The sequence below is a fragment of the Tympanuchus pallidicinctus genome, unplaced genomic scaffold (genome assembly GCF_026119805.1).
Source record: "Tympanuchus pallidicinctus isolate F22 unplaced genomic scaffold, pur_lepc_1.0 scaffold1, whole genome shotgun sequence".
Lineage (NCBI taxonomy): Eukaryota > Metazoa > Chordata > Aves > Galliformes > Phasianidae > Tympanuchus > Tympanuchus pallidicinctus.
The window spans coordinates 6,440,207-6,462,898 of record NW_026294618.1 but is presented as its reverse complement, the minus strand read 5'-3'; the positions used below and the strand labels follow the sequence as shown (position 1 = coordinate 6,462,898).

General features: G+C 61.2%; 3 protein-coding genes and 5 non-coding genes across 16 annotated transcripts in view; 3 read left to right on the top strand and 5 right to left on the bottom strand.

The window, feature by feature from the left end:
- Positions 1-318: 318 nt before the first annotated feature.
- OST4 (oligosaccharyltransferase complex subunit 4, non-catalytic) overlaps positions 319-22,692 on the top strand; it is a 223,238-nt gene continuing 200,864 nt past the window's right edge. Inside the window, exons 1-3 of one of the 2 annotated variants that reach the window (XM_052693919.1) lie at positions 319-433; positions 543-684; positions 1,206-1,334. In XM_052693919.1, coding sequence (XP_052549879.1) covers positions 544-657 — 114 coding nt within the window. In that variant the 5' untranslated portion in view covers positions 319-433; position 543 and the 3' untranslated portion in view covers positions 658-684; positions 1,206-1,334. Of the gene's footprint in view, positions 434-542; positions 688-1,205; positions 1,335-22,692 lie in introns of those variants that run through there. The other variant, XM_052693930.1, reaches the window with a different exon arrangement.
- AGBL5 (AGBL carboxypeptidase 5) lies at positions 1,313-9,822 on the bottom strand. 4 transcript variants are annotated; one of them, XM_052691150.1, is made up of 13 exons: positions 9,595-9,822; positions 9,335-9,506; positions 9,081-9,247; positions 8,538-8,715; positions 8,242-8,420; positions 7,666-8,140; positions 7,247-7,416; positions 5,101-5,236; positions 4,843-5,030; positions 4,593-4,762; positions 2,268-2,386; positions 2,087-2,133; positions 1,313-1,979 (listed from the first exon to the last, which is right to left on the bottom strand). In XM_052691150.1, the coding sequence occupies exons 1-13, from the start codon at positions 9,783-9,785 to the stop codon at positions 1,340-1,342; spliced, it is 2,832 nt and encodes a 943-aa protein (XP_052547110.1). In that variant the 5' UTR covers positions 9,786-9,822; the 3' UTR covers positions 1,313-1,339. The 4 variants fall into 4 exon arrangements, with proteins under 4 accessions (XP_052547110.1, XP_052547100.1, XP_052547122.1 ...); XM_052691158.1 differs by having other exon boundaries at positions 1,386-1,580; positions 1,667-1,979; positions 9,081-9,506; XM_052691140.1 differs by having other exon boundaries at positions 9,081-9,506.
- Positions 10,075-10,147, bottom strand: TRNAA-AGC (transfer RNA alanine (anticodon AGC)). The gene has a single exon. It is a non-coding gene; the product is annotated as a tRNA-Ala (tRNA).
- TMEM214 (transmembrane protein 214) lies at positions 10,382-16,071 on the bottom strand. Of its 5 annotated transcripts, none has more exons than XM_052692076.1 (16): positions 15,723-16,071; positions 14,881-15,031; positions 14,402-14,536; positions 13,973-14,055; positions 13,709-13,814; positions 13,305-13,386; positions 13,088-13,189; positions 12,497-12,638; positions 12,325-12,416; positions 12,142-12,190; positions 11,954-12,058; positions 11,739-11,856; positions 11,536-11,632; positions 11,110-11,278; positions 10,862-11,013; positions 10,382-10,708 (listed from the first exon to the last, which is right to left on the bottom strand). In XM_052692076.1, exons 1-16 carry the CDS (start codon positions 16,032-16,034, stop codon positions 10,582-10,584), a joined length of 2,022 nt encoding a protein of 673 aa, XP_052548036.1. In that variant the 5' UTR covers positions 16,035-16,071; the 3' UTR covers positions 10,382-10,581. The 5 variants fall into 5 exon arrangements, with proteins under 5 accessions (XP_052548036.1, XP_052548029.1, XP_052548054.1 ...); XM_052692069.1 differs by having other exon boundaries at positions 11,954-12,067; positions 15,723-16,068; XM_052692104.1 differs by lacking the exons at positions 10,382-10,708; positions 10,862-11,013 and adding an exon at positions 11,354-11,457 and having other exon boundaries at positions 11,166-11,278; positions 11,954-12,067; positions 15,723-16,070.
- Positions 16,485-16,648, top strand: LOC128090253 (U1 spliceosomal RNA). The gene has a single exon (XR_008210883.1). It is a non-coding gene; the product is annotated as a U1 spliceosomal RNA (small nuclear RNA).
- Positions 17,287-17,450, bottom strand: LOC128090202 (U1 spliceosomal RNA). Its single transcript, XR_008210869.1, has one exon. It is a non-coding gene; the product is annotated as a U1 spliceosomal RNA (small nuclear RNA).
- Positions 21,533-21,696, top strand: LOC128090158 (U1 spliceosomal RNA). The gene has a single exon (XR_008210820.1). It is a non-coding gene; the product is annotated as a U1 spliceosomal RNA (small nuclear RNA).
- LOC128090177 (U1 spliceosomal RNA) lies at positions 22,320-22,483 on the bottom strand. Its single transcript, XR_008210826.1, has one exon. It is a non-coding gene; the product is annotated as a U1 spliceosomal RNA (small nuclear RNA).

The following is a 22,692-nucleotide window of genomic DNA, read 5'->3' as shown; positions in this document are numbered from 1 at the left end:
CCCCCTCCGCGCCGCGCGGTGCCACGTCCCCGCGGTGACCCCGCCATGACGTCACCGGCGGCCCCGGCCCCGCCGTGACACCGCGCTGCCCCCGGGAGCCGGCTGACCGTGACGTCACGCCTCGCCCCCCCGACCCCGCGGTGACGTCACGGCTCGGGGCGCGGAGCCCCGCGGCTGGAGGCGCCCCCCGGCCCCGCCCAGCCCCGCGCTATATTTGGCTGCCGCCGCCCGTCGGGGCGAGGCCCGCGTGGGACGCTGCTGGCTGCGAGCCCGCGGCCGTGACATCACGGCGGAGTAGTGACGTCACGAGACCGCAGCTCCATGGCGCCCCGCCCCCCGCTCTCCCGAAGTGCCCCGCGGCCGGAAGTGGCGGCCGGAAGTGGTGCGGGGCGCGCGGAGACGTGGAAGCGGCGGCGGAGCGGAGCGGCATCGCGTGAGCGGCGGGAGGGGAAGGCCTGGGGCGGGTTGTGGGTTCCGGTACCGGATGGGGGGTCGGGGCCCGATGCCCGGTTGGGATCCCGCATCCATGCCGCTGCCCGCAGGATGGTGACGGACGTGCAGCTCGCCATCTTCGCAAACATGCTGGGCGTGTCGCTCTTCCTGCTCGTCGTGCTCTACCACTACGTGGCCGTTAACAACCCCAAGCGGCAGGAGTGAAACGGGAGCGAGCCCCGAGCGGCACCGGTACTGCGGCGCCCCCGCCCTGGTCCCCGTTCCCTCCCTGATCCCCGGCCTTCCCCTCGCCCTTGTCCCCGTCCCTATCTCCATCTTCATTGCCACCCTTGTCTCCCTTCCGGTCCCCAGTCCCGTCCCGTGTTCCCATCCCAATTCCCGTGGTCACCGCATCCTGATCCCCGCTCACCTTGTCATCTTTGTTCACATCCATGCTGTCCCCATCCCTGTCACACACGCCCCCATCTTGTCCTTGTCTCCACCCTGTCTCCATCCCTATCTCCATTGTGTCCCTGTTCCAATCCCACACCTTTTCTTTGTCACCATCTACGTTCTGTCACCATCTTCATCCCCATTTCCATCCTGATCCTCCTTTTATCCCCATCCTGGTGCCCGGCCCTGTCCCCATCCTCATCCCATCCCTATTCCCATCACACATGCTCCCATCTTGTCCTCATCCAGATCGCCATCCCATCCCCATCCTTATTCCTGTGCCACCCTTGCTCCTTGCTTACAGTGCTCTTTCTCCACAGGCCTGCACTGCACAGAGCAGCACCGCACCATGGCGGCTGTGGAATCCCCCCCCACCCTCACCCCTTGACACCCCTCACCACCGTGCCGTCTCTGACTGGGCTTTGACAGAAACACGACATGAGACAAAACCGTGTTATGTAAAAATGCCTCGGGGCCTCGGGGCTGAGCAGGGTGGCCCCCAACCCCGGGCATGGCACCGAATGCAGCGCTGCTGGCGGCTGCGGCTTCGCCGTGCGGTGGCTCCTGGGTTGGGCACACAGCCGTGGCACGTGCGGGTCCGGTGCCTGTGGCCACGCTCAGGCCTCAGCACAGAAGGAGAAGAGCTGCCGGTAGGAGCGCAGCACGGGGCGGGCGGCGGTGAGGCTGGGCGGGCACTGCAAAGCAGGACAGCGGGTGGGGGGAGGCCAGAGATGGAGGCCCCCGCATGTGCCACGTTCCCCTGCCACCCCCTGGGCTGTACCTGAGGGCGCAGACCCTCGCCCAGCAGCTGCTCCACGCTGGGTGCCCTGCTGCCAGAGACTGGGGTCTCCAAGCAGGGTGCTGGAGGTACGGGGAGTGGGGTTGGGGCTGGTGCTGCATTGCTGCCCTCTTGTACCAGGGCAGTCGGGACAGCAGTGTCTGGGGTAGACCGCGTGGTGCAGAGGGCAGCATAGCTGTGTGTCGGGGCTTGGAGGGCTGTAGAGCTGCTGGAGCTGAGCACAGGCAAGCTCAGGGCTGCTGCCGCCTTCCTCCGCACTGGGATCCTGCTGGGGCGGGTGGTGAGCCCCCCGGGGCTGCAGGGAACCGCACAGGATAGTGAGGGCTTAGCGGCGCACCGGGCCTGGGATGGGGATGGGGTTCCTGTGGGCTGGATCAGCACCATGGCCACGCCAGCACCTACCCGGGCTGCTCCAGGGCCCTCCTGGCATTCAGCTTCTTTGGGAACACCTGCAGGGAACAGAGCAGAACATTAGGGCCCGTCCCTTTCTGGTGCAATCGTGGCCGTGCCATGCTCCAGCCCCACATCCTTCACACCCCCAGAGAAGTGGCCAGGCCCCCGCTCCCCCTTTGCACAGCCATACCTGAAGCATCACGGTGCTGTGCGCAGCCCCCAGTTTGCTGCCACCACGGTGCGGAGCCTCCCGCAGTCTGTAGCTGGCACCCAACGCTGACTCCACACAGGCACCTGCTGGCAGGAACCCTGTGGGACAAAGGAGACGGCTCATTGCAGAGAGCTACTTGAGGTGCTGCACGGCACTGAGGCCAGATCCCCCCCCTGCTGCGCAAAGAGCGTGAGGCAAGCACGGATCCCCCGGCACGAGGCACAGGCATGGCTTTGGCACAGGAGCAGCCCCTGTGCCTGGAGGACTTTTTGGCAGCAGAGCCGGACTGGCTGCTGCCAAAGCTTTAGCAGCTGCTGGAACGCCGGCAGCAGGAGGGCGGTAACCAGCACGGCGCAGCTAATGGGAAACAGGATGCTGGAGTGAGAATAAAGAGCTACAGCCACGCGGCCCCGCACCGCAGGGACAGACTGTGGCCACAGACAAAGCCCCGAGCCTGCGCTGCATGTCGGCAGGCATGATGGAGGAGGGCTGCTAATGAGTGCCTGCAGGGGACAGAGGATGAGCAGCAACAGCAGTGCTGAAGTCTGCAGGACGCAGCTCCTGAGATAAGAGGTGGGCTGGCCCTGGGAGCTGGGGAAAAGGAAACAGCATGGGGACTCTGAAGATGGCACAGAAAGCTGAGGAAGCAGGAAGCCTGAGCAAGAGTAGGCCCTACGCTGTGTGGGTCTCTGCAGCTAGAGGGGAGTTATGGGTGTGCAGCAGCCAAACCCCACGTGCTGGTGCTCAGGGGCAATGGCAGCAAGCAGCAGTACTCAACCTTGAGTTCAGCACAGCACCAGAGAGCTCTGAAATGAGGTCCCCTCAAGTCCAGCTGGACCAGAGCAGGAGCTCCTCATCTGACTGAGGAGGCAGCTGAGGAGGGGATGAGCCTGCTTGGGGTCAGGGCCAGTGGCGCAGGATGTCCCTGTAACTTGTGGCATAGGACAGGCAGTGCAGCCAGGCTTGAGCCCTGACCCCCAACGTCCTGTGCAGGCGGCAGCGTCTGGCCCCTTTCCGCGCAGCATGCAGCTGTGTGCACAGGAAGGGGATGTGCCAGGGCAGCAGCCTCATCCCGTGCTGCCCCACACCACTGCATCTGAGTGCTTCTGTTTTCCAGCTGCATGGGGAAGGAAAAGGGAGCGGCAGCATCTCAGTACCACAAGGGGATGGCAGAGAGGAGGGTGGATAGTGAGGGGTTGACACAGCACAGCCAAGGGGTCGGGCAGCCTACAGCCACGCTTCCAACAGATGCTACACAAACACCGAAGCCGCACCATGGCTGGAATGGTGCCCTGCTGCCACCGTGCTGGAGCTGCTGCATAATGCCATCATCTCTGCCCCAAGAGCAGGGCAGCCGGGCCCCCCAGCGTCCCCCCACCGTCGTGCTGGCTCTGGAGCCCTGCAGGCTGCTGCGGGCGGGCAGCGTGCGCACGGCAGAAGGAACAGACGCCACAACGTGCCCATGGGAACACAAACCTTTTATTTCCTCCCTGCTGTGCTCTCGAGGCAGAGGAGAACCACTACAGAACACCAGGAAGCAACAACCATGGAGGAGGAAGCGATGCGTGCAACACACGCGAAGCACAGGGACACACCGACACTCAGAAACACGGCGGCACAAAGCCTGGACCCGAGCACAGCTCCACGCACACCCAGCAGCACCCGCAGCCCTCCGCTCTGAGCCCCACTGCTGGGGCTGCAGCCAAGCTCTGCTATACTGCACACTGCTGCAGCCTTCCTGCAGCACTGCGGCTGTGCCCACCTCTGGGCAGCGCCCTGCAGTGAAGGGTATGGCCACCGCCTTCTGTGTCACCATGTGGCAGGGCTGTGGCTGTGCCTCCCAGGTGTGCGGGCAGCTTGGCACGCGCCCGCAGCACCCTCAGCCACTGCCTGGGGTACAGAAAGGCACTTTGGTGTATCCCAGGAACGATCTGGGTGGCAGAGGCTGCGGGGTAAGAGGTTTTCACACTGCTCTGCCCTCCACAGTGATGCTTCAAGCCCAGGGCACGGCGGGGCCGTGGCAGTGGGCAGCGAGCGTGGCCCAGATGTGGGGCTGGGCGCTGTGCTGGCCCTGCAGCCCCATAGGATGCTGCCATCAGGGGTCTCTTGCCACATGTCCAGGGCCCTTCCGAGAGGACGGGGTGGCCGCTCTCACACACAATTCTTCCACACAAACCCACTTTTGTCACATCAAACCGAAGCATTACGCCGTCACCGAGCGCTCCTCGAGTCAGGGCTGCGGCTCAGCACAGCAACTCGGCAGGCACTGCAGCATGTGTGCGAGCAGCCACCAGCCCGCCTTACCTCGGAGCGGTGCCGGGGGTTGCGCGTCACCCTTCTGCGGGCCCGGAGCATCCACAGCAGCACCTGGGAAGCTGGGTGAGGCTCTGACGCGGGGCGAGTCCTGCTGGCTGCCGTGGCTGAAGCTGCGCACGCGGGACAGGGCGCTCTCTGAGGCTGAGGTCGGGAGCCCGCTGCCAGGGGAGGAGAAGCGGACCTCAGTGTGAGCCGGTGGCTCGGCCCTGCCCTCACAGTACAACTCCCCGACCCTCACCCGGCACTCCTGGGGGGGCTGCGGCCTTCTCTCTTCCGCACGCAGGCTCCGTTGCCCCGCATGCCACGCACGTGTTTCAGCATCCAGGCCCGCAGGTTGCTGAGGCAGCTGTGCTCCGACAGCACGATGCGCGGCCACGGGTTGCACTCTGCCATGTCCAGTGCGGCCACAGCCAGCGCCCTACCGACCTGTAGGGTGAGGGGAGGCGGTGAGACGTGGCCCCATCGTGCGGCCCCACTGCCCCGCGGCGGCTCTTACCTGCTCAAACAGCTCCACGGTGTATTTGGAGGGGAAGGAGGGTGGTGGCGGGGGGCTGGCGCGCCCGTTGTCGTGGCAGGCCAGAGGGATGCTGTTCACCGAGCGGCCCGTGTTGTAATTGCACTCCAGTGTGTAGCTGCGGGACAGAAGGGAACGCGGCCGTTAGTAACGATGGCCACAACACAGGAGCTGGGGATGCCTATGGAAGAGAGTGAAGCGGACAGAACGAGCACAGCCCTGGGATAGGGAGAGACTTCAGCATCCATACAGGGGAGGCCTCGGGCCTCAGCCAGGACAGGAGGGCTCCAGGAGGTGGTTTATTCTGCTCAAGAACAGGACAGCAGATATGAAAAACCACAGGCAAACAGCAGGGCTGGGGGTGGGCACAGGGCTCCTGACACAACACAGAGGAATTCTCTCCTTCCATGCAGTTTTGAGCTTGTTGCACCACAGGGAGCAGCGATGCAAACACAAATCCCAGACTTCAGCAAACAATTGTGGCACTTCCTCCTCCTCCTCTGCGCCCCAGGGGCAGCACATGGGGCCTCCCCTGACAGAATCCTACACCTGTTAGGGTTGGAAAAGAGCTGCAAGATCAAGGACCGTCAGCCTGACCTCCCATGTGCCACCATTACACCACGTCCCTCTACACCAGTGCTGTTGTGCCACTCTCTGCTGCTCCAATCTCTGCTGTAAGGAGGTCATGGCTGTGTTTCCTTTTTGAGCAGGTACAGAGGAATGAGCGTGGCTCTTCTCATAGCAGGGAACAAAATGACTTGATGGTGAGGCTCCCAGCCAATCATAGACTGGCCTGGGTTGCAAAGGCCCACCAGTCCCAACCCCCTGCTGTGTGCAGGTCACCAACCAGCAGCCCAGGCTGCCCAGAGCCACATCCAGCCTGGCCTTGAATGCCTGCAGGGATGGGGCATCCACAGCCCCCTTGGGCAACCTGTTCCAGTGCCTCACTGCCCTCTGGGGGAAAAACTTCCTCCTAAGATCCAACCTAAACCTCCCCTGTCTCAGTTTAAAACCATTCCCCCTTGTCCTATCACCATCCACCCTCACAAACAGCCGTTCTCCCTCTTGTTTATACGCTCCCTTCAGGTATTGGAAGGCCACAAGGTCTCCCTGGAGCTTTCTCTTTTCCAAGCCAAACAAATCCAGTTCCCTGAACCTATCTTCATAGTGCTTTCCTTCATCCTCTGCCTCACTCTATGTTCTCAAGAAGCCTGCAAGAACTTTTCCATTTGCCATGTTATTGTTCTTTGTTTCAACAGTCAACCTTTCTCTGCCCTCAGCGTTTCCAAGCTGCATGTAGAAGTAATGGCTTTTCAGATCAATGATTAACGTGGCCACAGGCAGTACTCTTTGTATCTCGGGTACAGGAAATTAATTCATGCTCAGGAGCAACTGAGAAAAAATAATTGTGATATGAACAGTCAGTGAGCACTGCTTCTGTGCCAGGAGAAGTCACTGCTCTCTAAGGGTGCTGGGGAACGCCTTCCTGGGACAAGTGCAGAGGATTGGTGGGCTGCCCCAGGTGATGCACTGAGAAAGGTTCATTAGCTATCATACGTGGGGACTGGGGGATCTGCTAAGGAGGTGTTGCACAACTGACTTCTTACTGCCCTTCCCTGGTGGTTCCCAGCAGCCCTCCCTCTGTTCCCAGCAACCACAACAGAAACAGTCCAAAAATATCACATTGCTGCCAAACAGAGGCATGCAGCTGCTACAGAGCAGAAGAATGCCCTCAGCTTGCATACCACAGCAATCTCGTGCGTGAGATCTGCAAAACTGAACCTCTACAACGAGTTTGAATCACAGCTAAACACAAACATGTCCATCTGGGAAAGTGCTCTCTGTCTGGAAAGCAGCAAACATGCACCACAAGTGCTTGGACAAGAACTGGGTGACCTCTGTGGTTCTTCCCAGCCGAAGCCACGCTACAGAAAGTCTGAAGAGCTGCAGGAGGGTCAGAGAGGCAAGGAGAAAAAGCAGAGAGGATGCGGGCAGGATGCACCTGCATTGTGTCGGCGCTCCCACATCTGCCTCCAGCAAACCCAGCTCTTTGCCTGGGCCTGGACCAGATCCATCTGCTGGCTGACGCTGGTTGGTGCAGCGCAGCATGATGCGGAGCTCTGCCTACCTGTGGATGATCCCCAGCGCTTTGTAGATGGCCACACGCCCACTGCCCTCCTTGGACTGCCCGTCCCGCTTGTCTTTGGCATACATATTCTTCTCTGAGAAGTTGCAGCCCGTGAAGTCAAAGTGAGGTGAGTTCAAGGAGATGAGCTTAGGGAACAGCATGTTCTCCACCTGCGGCGCAGAGGGCAGGAGGTGATGCTGTGTCCCAGCAACACCCCAGGGATGCGGTATCCCTGCAGGGCAAGCATCCCCTGCCCACAGCCAGCAGCAGGCACAGCTCACCACACTGCCCTCATCCTTTATGGGGCGCAGGGGCAGCTCCCATCCTTCCCACGCCAGGGCTAGGACCGGCTACAAGTCCCAGCGCCGTGAGACCACAGCAGTGAGACCACAGCCCCGAGGCAGAGCTCCTAACCTCACCTGATCGTTCTCATCGCTGAAGCTGTTCCCATACATGAAGCAGCCACGCTTGGAGGCGTGCCCGTGCAGGTCGACATAGTAGGCCAGCCCGCTGTGCTGGGGCAGGATGGCTTCGGGAAGCGGCAGCGGCTGCCCAGCTTCCTCCTCGCAGCGCTGTGCAGGGAGGATCAGGTCCACCTGGGGTTTCTGAGAAGGGTCGAGGCCCTGACTCCAAGTGCTGGAAGCGTTGCGGAGGTTGTTGGTTTTCTCCAGCTCCGACAGCGCTGCCTCTGGGACGGAATGGTTGGAAGATCTGGTGCTGAGCACACCGGTGCTGAGCGGCGAGACGTAGGTCCTCCAGTCGGGGCTGCCCGGCAGCACACGGCTGTGCACGTGGTGGTACAGCAGCACTGCTTTGGCCCCGTACACGGCGGGGTGCAGCTCGGCATCGGGGTTGAGGTACTGTCGGTTCAGGTTGACCCCACGCGAGTCAGTCCTGCAAAGAGCCACGTTGCGTTGAGCCCCGAGCCCGCCAGCACAGTTCCTCCTGCAAACAGCTGGGCTGTATGAACCCCAGAGTGAGAGAGAGCCGCTCACCGGTAGTGACCTCGCACCACTCCGTCTGGGTTCAGCATGGGAATGAGCTTAAAGACGAACATGCGACGCAGCATCTGGGCACGGGGGTCCTCCTCGCGCAGGATGAAGTGCAGGAAGCCATTGAAGACGAAGCTGGAGGGCGTCTCACCGGGGTGCACGCGGCTGCTCAGGAAGAACACCTGGGGGCGAGCAGAGGTGTGACAGGCAGCGCTCCCACCCGGGCCCCGTGTAGCTCCGATGCTGAGCCCCCGTTTGGGGTGGCAGGCACGCTCTGGGGTCCCCGAGCAGCTGCTCACCCTCTTGCCCGTGAAGCAGCGCGGCCGTGGCGTGGCCGTGTCTGGGAAGAGCTTGTCGAGCCGCGGCTCACGCCGCTCCTGCATGCCGTGGCAGGAGGTGACGGTCAGCAGGTCGACGCGCAGCTTGTCCAGGGAGTGGCACAGCAGCTCCCGGTGGTAATAGACTGAGTCCAGGGGGCTGTGGGGAGAGGGGCGAGCTCAGGGGACGTCGGCCCAAATCCTCACCGCCGGGCTCTCAGGGCCGGCCGTCACAACTTGCAGCTGAGCCTCGCTGGGACGGGAATCAGAATCAGAGCGGCGAAACCGAGACAAGCAAACCTTCCCGCAGGCAGGAAGCAGAAAGGAAGCGAGGCTCTGCCCGGCACAGCGCTCAGCCCTCTGAGAACCCCTTCTCCTTTCCAAGGGAAGCGGTTCCAGCCCAGCCCCTCCCAGAAGCGAAGCTCCGAGCCGCAGGGCTCGGCCCTCGGCCCCCCAGCCTTCCCTGCAAGCACATGCAGGGCAGCGCGAGCCGGGAGCAGGGAGCGCCGTGCCCCATCCCTGCACCTGCTGGGAGCCATGTGCCGGCACTCCTCAAAGCGGCTGTCCAGCTGCGCCAGCATCTCCTGGCACTCCGTGTAGGAGAAAGGGTAGCAGAAGGCAAAGTAGGTGGTGGTGCCGCGGTGCTCCAGGAAGCGGTGCACAAAGGACAGCACAAACTGGGCCTCCACCATCTGGGAGAGACACAAAGCGGAGCTGAGCGGGCAGCACGCAGCCATGCACAGCCGCTCCCGACCGCCCCAGCCGGGCCTTCCCCGCACCTGGAAGCAGGGCCGCTCGCGGACGCGCTCCCAGCGGGGCCGCCCGGGCACGGTGCGCACGAAGGGCGCCATGCCGTGCGCGTACAGCCGGCTCTGCCGGTTCATGTTGAGGATGTGCAGCTTGATCAGCTTCCCGGGCGCGCCGCCGCGCACGCTGAAGTAGAACCACGACCTGCGGAGGGGGGGCGCGGAGCTGCATGGAGCTGCATGGAGCTGCACGGAGCTGCACGGAGCTGCGCGGTGCCCCGCCCGCCCGTTACCTGTTGCCGTTCTCGTACTCGGTGTGCGCGCAGTCGGGCCGCGTCCACACGTTGAACTCGTAGTCGGCGGCGGGCAGCGCGGAGCCGCCGGGCGCGGCGCGGCCCTCGGGCGGCCCCACCTGCTCCACCCGCGCCAGGTTGCCAGAGTCGAAGCGGGAGCTGAAGAGCAGCCCGCCGCAACGCACCTCCATGGCCGCCCCGCCGCCGCCACCTCCGCTCCGCAGCAACGCGCCCGCCCGTTGGACGCCGCCCCCCAGCAACGCGGCCGCCCATTGGACGGCGCCACGGCAACGGCGACGCGCGAGCCTGGGCCTCCCGCCATTGGCCACGCCCCCTCCGGCTGGCCGCCTCCCCTCCGCTCCCCCGTTCTCCGGCCGCCCGCCGCGCACACGCGCGCACCCACCCACACGCGAACAGCCGCGTACACACGGCGGAGCCCGCAGGCGCAGTGCGTGTAGGTACGCGCGGCTCCAGCAAAACTGGAGGATGCGGGCATCGATCCCGCTACCTCTCGCATGCTAAGCGAGCGCTCTACCATTTGAGCTAATCCCCCGCTCTGCAAAACCCGTGTTGTGCCACCGCCCTTATACTGCTGCGGACAAGGCGGACCTAAATCCACCTCCATTCTCATTGCTATCTGCACCAGCGCCAGGACAAGGAACGAGACAGCGACCGCGGTTCCATCCATCAGTCCTTCGCTCCGTCCTTCCCCTCCGACCACCCTCTTTCCCCCCCCCACCTTCCCTCTTACAGCCGCCGCGCAGGACAAAGGCACGCAGAGACCAGAGGTGCTGAGCTCATTCATTGCCCCGGGTCGGGGGGGAAATAACCCAACACCTCTCACCTCGCAGCTGAGGACACCCAGTGACACCCGACTGCACGTCGCCAGGACACCCACAGCGACCCCACAGGGACAAGAGGGGGGCAATCCCTGGGGGCAGCAGCAGCAGGGGCAGCTGCACCGCATCCCCCCACCCTGGGAGCAGCTCAATGTCCAGAAATCATGGCCAGGGCCCAGTTCTTGAGGGCAAGGGTTGTTTTCTGCAGGTAGAGCCAGGAGGAATAGGTAAAGCTGCTCAGGTGCTCCCTCACACAGTCCCACGACACTTCTCCACTGCCAAAGAGAGGAGAATGGTTCCATGCCTGGCAGCACCTGAGCCACGGGCAGCATCCCCCCACCCCACTGAGCCGCACAGCCCCAACGTGCCCAGTCCAGGAGCGGGGCAGCAGCACAGCACCACGTATGGCACCAAATGGCGGTGCTCACTTGCAGGCATCCACACAGTGCTTCCATGCCTGCTGCAGTGCAGCAGACACGTGCTCCAGCAGCGGCAGCAGGCAGCTCCGCAGCAGGAAGAGCAGCAGCTCCCGCATGCACTCAGCAATCTGCCAAACAGCTTCGGGGACCCGGGACTGGAGCTGCGGGGAGAGAGAAGAGATCAGAAGCTCAGGCTGGGAGCAGAGCACCCCACACACCCTCACCCTTGGGCACCGCTCATCCCCTGCCATCCTCACCCATTCCAGCAGCCAGAGCAGGCACTCCCCAGCCCAGGAGAAGAACGAGAAGCACTGCTTGCTGATGTGCAGGGTCAGCTCGGCCGCCTTCGCCCAGAGCAGCTGCAGCATCTGCTGCAGGAGAGCCGCGGCACAGGAGCAGTAGGGGGGCAGCGTCCTCTCCAACCACCTGCAAGGGAACGCAGGCTGAGGCCGCGCCGGGCGCGCCGGCACCGACGGCAAAGCCACGGGAGCATACGTGTACCTGGAAACCGCCGCCGCAGCCAAGGGAACGGGAGAACTCAAGAGCTGAGCGGAAAAGCACTTCCAGGAGCACCTGGGGAACGCTTCCCGAGCAAAAAGGGCTCCCTACAGAAATCACTTTGTGCTGCGTTAGCCACTTCACACCTCTCAGTTGCGGCGCTGCCGAGCGCCGGGGACACTGACCTGTAGCCCTCCAGTGAGAAGTGGGCCGCTTTGTGCCAGGCGTGCTGCCAGGCGGGCAGGATGCCGGAGGAACGGAGCGCGTGGGCAGAGGCGGAGGCTGCAAGAAGAAAGCGGCACCTGAGCACAACACAGCTCTGCCCCCGTGTCGTTTCCCTCTGGGGCAACTCAGGGGAGACACGGAGGCTCCCACTGCCTGGCCATACCCTGCAGAGAGCCGTGTGTCTGAATGTCGTGTATGAGGAAACCGGCAGCAAACACCAGCAGGATGAGCAGCAGGCGGGACCAGTAGAAGCCCCAGCCCTTCATCTTCTGCAGCAGCAGCTATGAAGTAGCAAAACGGCCCTGTCACACCATGCCCACTGCCCCGGTAGGGAGCAAGCAGCCTCTGCCTGGCACGGAGGCACCGGCCCTGGCTCACCTTGCAGGCAGTGTCACACGCAGCCACATCCTGCTGGCTGCCAGGTCCCTTTGCAACCAGTTCCTCGTTGGTCACCTTGAAGGAGTGAACGGTCTCCTGCAGGGCCTGGTGTGCCTGGAGACAGTGGAGCTGCAATGGTTGGAGGGAGCTCAGCATCGGGTGCCCAGCCCCTCATGGCTCACTCCTACCTTCCTGTTGCCGCTGTCCCAGGACTCCAGCAGATGGTTCAGGAGCAAGCTGGGGGGCAGAAGGAAAGCAGGGCACGGTTGGCACTCAGCAGCAACATGTGCGCTCCCCAGCACTGTGCCAAAGCACACCCAGCAGCCAGGCCAGACACAGCAAAAGCCTGGAGCGCTGCCCGCTGCATCCACCTGGACTGGGAGAGGTGCTTGGTGTAGAGCTGCCTCCAGACACTGAAGCTCAGCGGGTCCAAGCTCAGGCACTGGCTCATAGAGGTCAGGAGCTGCAGGGAGAACCGTACCTGCTGCTGCCACACCGCCCACAGGATGCACAAAGACCCGGCACCCCCAGCCCCCTTCTCACCTCCTTCTTCATGGCAGGCGGGCAGCTCGGTGTGGCTCGGGACAGGAAGGAGGGGAAGTAGGTATGCAGCGTTGTCTCCGGCCTCGCGCCCAGCGCCAGCACCTTCAGGCGTGGGTACAGCCGCCGCAGCTGCTCCTGCAGGCTGGGAGAGGTGCTGCCTGTGGCCGCTGGTCCCATTCCCATCCCCACACTGCCCCACGTGCTCCCTGCAGCGTGACTTGTCTGAGCTGTTCCTGAGCCCACAGTGTGACAGAACAGTGCAACGTTCACATCTCACCCTGCTCTGAGCTCCCTGACCAGCACCAGGAGCACCTTATGTGCTCACTGAATGCTGCAGAGGCACACTAAGGGTTGGCTGGGGACAGCTGCCTCCATCACGTACAGCTGGCTGCCAGCTCCTCCCTCCCTGGTGCCAATGGGTTTCTCACATCCCCCCCAAATTCCCTACTGCCATCTCATGATGCCCCCTCAATCTCATTGTGCCTCCCCCTGGGGCACCAGGAGCTGCATGTCCCACACAGTGTGGGGAAGCATCGGGACTGGGACACTGTCCCCACACTGCTCTGCATGCTGCCGGTGGCACAGCCCTACCTAGGTGACAGCGAATTGTTGGGCATGAAGGCGAAGTCCAGGAGGGGAAAGAAATCCTTGGGTCCAATCATGCCAAAGCCTTTGGTCAGATTTGGGTGCATCCTGCAAAGCAGAGAAGCATACACACGCTCCGTGAGCAAGACACAGACACAGAGGCACTGCAGCCCAGCAGGCTCTGCCCTTGTCCAAACAGACACAAACCCGAGGGATAACTCACGTCAGCAGGCGGTCCAGGTAGGAGACAGCATATGGGGAAAGTGCCTTGATGCCAAGCACAGGGAGCATCACGCCAAGCCAGACTGTGAAGAGAAGCATCAGCCCAGTGCTGGCAGCACCGGGACTGCAGCCAGCATGAGAGCCAGGCATGCTCCACTGTCAGCAATGGGCTCTGCTGGCTGAGCTCCAGCAGCAGGAAAATAATAAAGCACTTCCCAATGTTTACAGTGCTGACACTGAATAGCTCTGTGTGTTTACACATCTATAAACACGCTCCCTCCCCGATGGCTGTGGCAGCTCATGTTTGACGTATACGGCCAAGACACAGACACAACACAATGGATGAACAGTTCATGGGAGCCACTGCAGGCAGACAGGATCCCATCAGGGCACATGAGCTCTCACCTCTCAAGCCCTCAGCCAGGTCAGTGAAGCCAGCTTGCCCCAGAGCCCACAGGATGGTCAGGCACTTGGCCGGCCGGTTTTGGTGTGAGCGCAGCAGCTCCAGGTACTGGGGAAGCAAAGAGGGGTGGCTCAGCAGGCCTACTGTCCATCTGTCCCACCCCAGCACCATGCTGTGACACCTGGGGACAAGGCCACAGGGACTCATGGAAGCGGGCAGAGCTGAACTGCCTGGGATCTCAGGTGAACAGCGTGCGCCCAGCTCACCTTGCCCAGGTTGGCGGTGGCAATTTTAGGCCGTTCCAGCAGCACGGCCTGGATGCAGATCCTGTACCCGTGTAAAGACTCCCCTGGAACAGCAAAGGGATGAGGTTAAGCTTCTTTCTGGTAATAATCCACAGCCCCACGGCGCTCCTAGGAATGCTGCAGCTGCTCCAGGCACCAGGTGAATCCCACCAGGCACTGGGATGGTGACTGTGGTGACACTGCTCCAAAGCACCCCCAGAAAGCGTCTGCACCAAGTTCTCCATAACAACACTGCGGGGCTCCCATCTTGCACCCACTGTGCCTGAGCCCACAAGCTTCCTTCCTCACCCCACACAGAGTGTTGTTCTCAGCACAGGCAACAAGCAGCAAAATCATTCCCACATCAGAACCCCCACCAGCACTGGGCTGCTCTGCAGAAAGTGTGCTCACCGGGGGTCTTGTCCAGTTCCTGCAGCATGGTATAAATTAAGTGATCAAAGAAGAGCTCCAGCACACCAGAAGATTTTCCCAGCAGGGATCTGATGGCATTCTTCAGCTCTTTACTCACGAGACAGTACGGATAATCTGTGGGCAATACAACAGGTGAAGAGGAACTCAGTGAGCAAAGGCTGTGCAGGCTATGCCACTGAGTGACGTATAAAAGGAAGACTTGAAGAGCTAAAAGATGTGGTTGAGGAGCTACGAGATATGGTTTAGAGGCTTGTGGTAGCAACGGTAGCGGGAGGACAGTTGGACTAGAAGATCCTGCAGATCGTTTCCAACCTTGTGATTCTATGATTCTATACCCAGCAAGACAAATATCACAGCATCAGTTAAACTCTATATTATATTCCTGCAACACACAGCACCACAGAGGAGCCATGCAGCACACAGAGCCACAGTGACCTCCTCCCATTACAGGCACTGACCGTGGGTGTGCTGGCTGAGTGCTGGGTCACTCTTGGGAGCCTGCAGCTTGTAGTTGAGGCAGCCGGCCAGGTCCTTCACCCAGACTGAGGGGTTCTCTGGGAACATGCTCTGGCTCTTGTCCAGCTCCTTCTGCAGGTCAGCCACGTTGAACTGTGATGAGAGGTGGCTCTGAGATGCGTGGGTCCAGGGATGCAGCCCCTTTCTCGCCCCACGTGCTGCATTCTGTGCTCCAAATGTGTTTTCTTTAAGCTAAGGAAGGTCACTGAGGAATACAAGCAGCGTGCTCATCGCCTATCGCCTGCATGACAAGCCTGACCTCAGAGTGGGTGAGGCACTGGCACAGGTTGCCCAAGGAGGCTGTGGATGCCCCATCCCTGCAGGCATTCAAGGCCAGGCTGGATGTGGCTCTGGGCAGCCTGGGCTGCTGGTTGGTGACCTGCACACAGCAGGGGTTGGAACTGGATGAGCACTGTGGGCCTTTGCAACCCAGGCCGTTCTGTGATTCTATGACACAGCTCAGCCTTCAGGAGCTGAGGAGGTGCAGCAGCACTCAATGGCTGCTGGCAGCTGTGCAGCCCAACTCAGGGCAGCACTGGGGTCACCATCCATAGAGGCAATCAGAGAGCGGGGCTGTGGCACTGAAGGATAGGCTCAGTGGGCACGGCAGGGTGGGCTAGAGTCAGACGTGGGGATCTCAGAGCTCGTCTCCAACCCAAATGATTCCAGGCCTTTAGGAAAGCGCCAGCAGCGATCAGACACAACCACGGCAGCGCCGTCCCTATGCTGGGGGTGGGGCCGGGCCGTTCCTCCCGCATCGCAGCCGCCCCCCCGCCCCACTCACGGCTTTGAGCGCCTCCTCCAGGGAGCGGAACCGGCCGGGCCTGGAGCCGCCATCCCCAGCCGCCTTCCGAGATCCCTTTCCCGGCTGCTGCTGCCGCCGCTGCTGCTGCTGCTGCTGCTGCGGTTCGGCCGCCGCCTCCCGGCCCGCGCGGCGCGGGGCGCGCTCGAAGCCGAGCTCGAAAAGGGTCTCGGTCGTGGCGATGGGCGCTGCGGAGACCGTGGGGGGATCCCGGGGCCGCCCCGCGGGGCGCCGCCCCCTGCGAACCACCTCCCAGCGGCCGCTGCCCGCCGAGGCCGGGCTCACCGCCGCCATCGCCGCCGGAGGAAGCGGAGCGCACGGCGCCGGGACGGGACGGCAGTGCGCGAGCGCCCACCGCGCCCGCCGATTGGCTGAGCCCCACGACACGTGCCCGGCGCGCCGCTTGCCACGTCTGCCCCAGCCCCTCTGCCGAGTCACGTGGTCCGACGGCGAGCCCCGCCCCCCTTGAAGGGATAAACGTGAAAAGGGGGCGCTAAAGGAACGGGAGCGCGGGCTGTAGAGCCATGCAAATCAGTTCGCGCGCTGCATGACGGGAGCGCAACAAACCGGGAAACCGGACGCGCGTGGATCCTCGTGGGCGCCACTTGCGCCTCCGTGGGGGAATCTTGGAGCAGGGAGCGAAGTGCCGCCTCGGCACGGGGAGGGGGGTGTTCGAGAATCGGGTCGCCGTGCGGTGCGGGCTGGTGGCGGGGCGTGGGGAGCGGGGCGTTGGAGGAGCCAAGCATACTTACCTGGCAGGGGAGACACCATGATCAGGCAGGTGGTTTTCCCAGGGCGAGGCTCATCCCCTGCACTCCGGGTGTGCTGACCCCTGCGATTTCCCCAAATGCGGGAAACTCGACTGCATAATTTGTGGTAGTGGGGGACTGCGTTCGCGCTCTCCCCTGGTCTTGGCGGTCAAAGGACAGATGGCGGCTGTGATTCCTGCGGTTCACATTGGCGGGTCGAGTTATCGCTGTTGGCTGCTAGCGCGGTGATATCCCGGCGTGCGCCGCGCACTGGCCTATTTGCATAGCTGCGCCCGTTTGCTCTTCACGCTCCGCCCCCAGCAGCCCCGCTCTGCGCTCTGAACGGTTCCGAGTGCTGCCGGGGTCCGAAGTGCCTCGCGGTGCGGAGCTGCGGCCCGATGCTCCCACCTCGTGCTCTTAACCGTACGCCGTCCCGAGACCCAGAAATCTGATTGCAGAAAAAGAGCCACGGTGTTTCGCAGGTGGGTGGGTGAAAACACAACATCTTGAACGCGTCTTGACAGAAACCAGGCGGCTTTTCTCTAGTCAGTTTGTCTCAGCAGACTCCAGGCAGGGCAACGGGAGAGACAAGAACAGCTGGAATTGGAGAGGACAGCTGCTCGTCTCCAGCTCCAGTAGTTGGGCTTTAGCGATGGATGAAACGCGTTTCTGGCAGCAGCCCCGCTCCGGAACGGAGCATCGCGACACGGAGAGCGGCGGGAAGGAGCGGAGCAGAGAGCGAAGAAGCGCGACGGAGCGCCGTGAAACTGGCGAGTTCTGCTGTTAAACGCAACGACCAGGGGAGAGCGCGAACGCAGTCCCCCACTACCACAAATTATGCAGTCGAGTTTCCCGCATTTGGGGAAATCGCAGGGGTCAGCACACCCGGAGTGCAGGGGATGAGCCTCGCCCTGGGAAAACCACCTGCCTGATCATGGTGTCTCCCCTGCCAGGTAAGTATGCTTGGCTCCTCCAACGCCCCGCTCCCCACTCCCCGCCACCAGCCCCCATCGCACGGCGACCGCCGTGGTCCGCAGCCACTCTCCCCACCCGGCACCCCGCCCAACTCCGCGCCCCTCTTCAAGCTCCGCGCCGCGACCCACGCAGATTCTATGCGGCTTCACGCGCGTCCGCTTACCCGGTTTGTTGCGCTCCCGTCATGCCATCCGTGGGTCGATCTGCATACCGACCCGCACGGCCCCGCCCCTTGCCGAGGCCGCGCCCCGCAGCCACTTCGCCGTGCGTGCTAACGCCGGGCCCGCGGCATTCAGGACGGCGGCGCTGCGCGGAGGGCGGAACCGGAAGTGGGGATCAGCCGCGGCGTGAGACGCTGAGGTGCGATTGGCTGCAGGCGGCGGGGGCGGGGCCATAGAATGATAGAATCGCTCAGGTTGGGAAAGGTCTCAGAAATCATCGAGTCCAACCCAACCCCAACAGCCCTCCTCTCAATCACGTCCCTGAGCACCACAAACAAATGGATTTTAAACACATCCAGGGATGTGACTCAACCACCTCCCTGGGCAGCCTATTGCAGTGCTTAACAGCCCTTTCTGTAAAGAAGTGTTTCCTGATATCCAACCTAAACTGACCCTGGCACAACTTGAGGCCATTTCCCCTCATCCTGTCACCAGTGAGAAGAGACCAGCCCTGCTCTGCTGTAAGCACCTTTCAGATACTGGAAGAGAGCAATCAGGTCTCCCCTCAGCCTCCTTTTCCCCAGGCTGAACAGCCCCAGCTCCTTCAGTCTCTCCTCGCAGGGCACATTCTCCAAGCCTTGTTGCCCTTTTTTGAACCTGCTCCAGCACCTCCATGTCCTTTCTGTACTGAGATGCCCAAAACTGAATGCAGTACTCAAGGTGAGGCCTCACCAATACCAAGTACAGGGGCAGGATGACTTCCCTAGTCCTGCTCACCACACCATTCCTGATACAAGCCAGGATGTCACTGGCCTTCTTGGCCAGCTGGACGTATTCAGGTGGCTCGTATTCAGCTGGCTGCCCATCTGCACACCAAGGTCCCTTTCCATTAGGCAGCTTTCCAGCCACTCCTCCCCAGGCCTGTAGGGTTGCCAGGGGTTGTTGTGACCAAAATGCAGGACCCGGCACCTGGCCCTACTGAAACTCACACAGTTAACCTTGGCCAATCAATCCAGTCTATCCAGGTCCCTCTGTAGTGCCCTTCTCCCCCAGGCAGATCAATACTCCCTCCCAACTTGGTGTCCTCTCAGACTTACTGAGGGTGCACTCATTCCCCTTGTCAACATCATTAATAAAGGTGTTAAAGAGAAGCAGCCCCACTACCAAGCCCTGGGCGACACCATTCGTGACTGGCCACCAATTGCATTTAACTCCATTGACCGCAACTCTTTGGGCCTGGCCATCCAGCCGGCGTTTCGCCTAGTGGGGCATATGCCCATCCAAACCATGGGCAGCCAGCTTCTCCATGAGAATGTTGTGGGGGACAGTGTCAAAGGCTTTACTGAAGTTCAGGTAGACCACACCGACAGCCTTACCTTCATTCACTAAGCGGGTCACCTTGTCATAGAATGCAACCAGGTTTGTCAGATTCTACCATTCGTAAACCCATGCTGACTGGGCCTGATCCCCTGGTTGATCTTGAACAGGTCCATGATGGCTCCCAAGATTATCTGTTCCACAACTTCCCCCGGCACTGAGGTGAGGCTGATAGATCTGTAGCTACCAGGATCATCTTTCCAGCCCTTTTCAAAGATGGGCTTCACATTTGCCAGTCTCCAGTCTGCCAGGCATTCCCGGTTAGCCAGGACTGCTGAAGGATGATGGAGAGTGGCTTGGCAACCACATCCCCCAACTCCCTCAGCACCCTAGGGTGCAATCTATCCGGCCCCACAGATTTGTGAGCACCCAGCTTTCGGAGCAGGTCCAAAACCATCTCATTATGGGTTATTCTGGGCCTATCCTGTTCTCCATCCCTATCTACCGGCACAGGGGGCTGTGTGCCCAGGGAGTAACAAGACTGTTAAAGATTGAGGCAAAGAAGGCATTAAGTACCTCAGCCTTATCCTGATCCTTGGTCACCAAGTTGCCCTCGATGTCCAACGAGGGATGGAGATTCTCCCTAGCCCTCCTCTTGCCACTGATGTATTTATTGAAATATTTATTCTTGCCCTTTGCCTTAGTGGCCAAGTTCAGTTCTAGCCAGGCTTTGACTTTTCTAATTTTCTCCTTGCACAGCTTCACTGCGTAGTTGTAACCATCCTCAGAAGCTTGCCCACTCTTCCAGAGACCATAAACTTTCTTTCTGTTCTTGAGTTCCAGCCAAAGGTCTCCGTTCAGCCAGTTCACCTCCTTGCCCGTTGGCTCATCTTCCATGACTTGGGGATGGCCAGCTTAAAATTACTTCCTTAAAGTATTCCCAGCTTTCCTGGGCTCCCACACTCTCCAAAGCTACATCCCAAGGGACCCTCTCACCTATGGTCCTAAAGGGGTTCAAGTCTGCCCTCTGGAAGTCCAAGGTGGCAGTTCTGCTGGCTCCCCTCCATGGTTCAGCAAGGATCGAGCAATCTAGCATCTCATGATCACTTTGCCCCAGATGGCCTCCAACCTTTACATCCCCCACAAGAACTTCTGTTAACAAACAGCAGGCCCAGGATTTTGCTTCCCTTGTTGGCTCCTTCACCAGCTGTGTCAGGAAGTCATTTTCCACACACTCTAGGAACCTCCGGACCCGCTCCCTATCTGCTGTATTATAAACCCAGCAGATGGCTGGGAAGTTGAAGTCTCCCATGAGAACAAGGGGCAGTGACCTTGAGACCTCAACTGTCTATGAAGTGTCTTGTCCACCTCTTCATCCTGTTTGAGTGTCCTGTATCAGACTCCCATGATAATATCAGCCTTATTGGCCTTCGCTTTTATTCTGACCCATAAGCTCTCAACCCGATCACAACTATCGTTAATTTCCATACATTCACCATCTTAACATAGAGGCTACACCACCACCTTTCCTGCCTTGCCCATCTCTATTGAAAAGATAGCAGCCATCCTGCACGATGGCCTCCAGCTCCTCCAGTTTATTCCCCATGCTGCGTGCACTGGTGTAAAAGCACCTGAGCTGGGCCTCCTTTGGAGTGGCAGTAGCCCTAATATCCTCATGACTATCCTCACGTGTTTCCACAGCCACCAACCTCATGTTCTTCCCACAAAAGAGCGAGTCGTCCTCCTCCACCAAGACACGAGGCTGTGGGATCTTACCAGCACATCCCCCCCCTACAAGCACTGGGGCGTTACATACAGGCTCTGTTCTGGTGACCCCAGTTACACCCCCCCCCCTTTCGTACCTATTTTAAAGCTCTATCAATGAACCTTCCCATCTCCCAGTGTAAAAATCCCTTCTGCCAGTGGGAGAAGCTACTCCTGTTTATCCCCTGAAATCATAGAACCACAGAATCATTGAAGAGCCTGGGTTGCAAAGGCCCACAGTGCTCATCCAGTCCCAACCCCTGCTGTGTGCAGGTCACCAACCAGCAGCCCAGGCTGCCCAGAGCCACATCCAGCCTGGCCTTGAATGCCTGCAGGGATGGGGCATCCACAGCCTCCTTGGGCAACCTGTGCCAGTGCCTCACCACCCTCTGGGGGAAAAACTTCCTCCTAAGATCCAACCTAAACCTCCCCTCCTGCTCCCTGCAGCAGGAGTCGCCAATGACAACGACCCGTCGGTTTGGCTTTGCTGAGGAGGTCTCAGTGCTAAGTGCGGTACGGCTGCAACACAGCCCGCGCCGAGGCGCTGCTGTGAGCGGAGATGCTGCGGGAGGGGGCAGGGCCGTGCGGATCGGCATGCAGATCGGTATGCAGATCGACCCACGGATGGCATGACGGGAACGCAACAAACCGGGAAACCGGACGCGCGTGAAGCCACGTAGAATCTGTGTGGGTCGCGGCGCGGAGCTTGAAGAGGGGCGCGGAGTTGGGCGGGGTGCCGGGTGGGGAGAGTGGCTGGGGACGGCGGTCGCCGTGCGATGGGGGCCGGTGGCGGGGCGTGGGGAGCGGGGCGTTGGAGGAGCCAAGCATACTTACCTGGCAGGGGAGACACCATGATCAGGCAGGTGGTTTTCCCAGGGCGAGGCTCATCCCCTGCACTCCGGGTGTGCTGACCCCTGCGATTTCCCCAAATGCGGGAAACTCGACTGCATAATTTGTGGTAGTGGGGGACTGCGTTCGCGCTCTCCCCTGGTCTTGGCGGTCAAAGGACAGATGGTGACTACTGATTCCTGCGGTTCACATCCGCGGGTCGAGTTATCGCTGTTGGCGGCTAGCGCGGTGATATCCCGGCATGCCTCGCGCACTGGCCTATTTGCATAGCTGCGCCCGTTTGCTCTTCACGCTCCGCCCCCAGCAGCCCCGCTCTGCGCTCTGAACGGTTCCGAGTGCTGCCGGGGTCCGAAGTGCCTCGCGGTGCGGAGCTGCGGCCCGATGCTCCCACCTCGCGCTTTTACGCCGTCCCGAGACCCAGAAATCTGATTGCAGAAAAAGAGCCACGGTGTTTCGCAGGTGGGTGGGTGAAAACACAACATCTTGAACGCGTCTTGACAGAAACCAGGAGGCTTTTCTCTAGTCAGTTTGTCTCAGCAGACTCCAGGCAGGGCAACGGGAGAGACAAGAACAGCTGGAATTGGAGAGGACAGCTGCTCGTCTCCAGCTCCAGTAGCTGGGCTTTAGCGATGGATGAAACGCGTTTCTGGCAGCAGCCCCGCTCCGGAACGGAGCATCGCGACACGGAGAGCGGCGGGAAGGAGCGGAGCAGAGAGCGAAGAAGCGCGACGGAGCGCCGTGAAACTGGCGAGTTCTGCAAAGACCAGGGGAGAGCGCGAACGCAGTCCCCCACTACCACAAATTATGCAGTCGAGTTTCCCGCATTTGGGGAAATCGCAGGGGTCAGCACACCCGGAGTGCAGGGGATGAGCCTCGCCCTGGGAAAACCACCTGTCTGATCATGGTGTCTCCCCTGCCAGGTAAGTATGCTTGGCTCCTCCAACGCCCCGCTCCCCACGCCCCGCCACCAGCCCGCACCGCACGGCGACCGCCGTGGTCCCCAGCCACTCTCCCCACTCGGCACCCCGCCCAACTCCACGCCCCTCCTCAAGCTCCGCGCAGCGCCACGCAGATTCTACGCGGCTTCACGCGCGTCCGCTTACCCGGTTTGTTGCGCTCCCGTCATGCCGCGCGCGG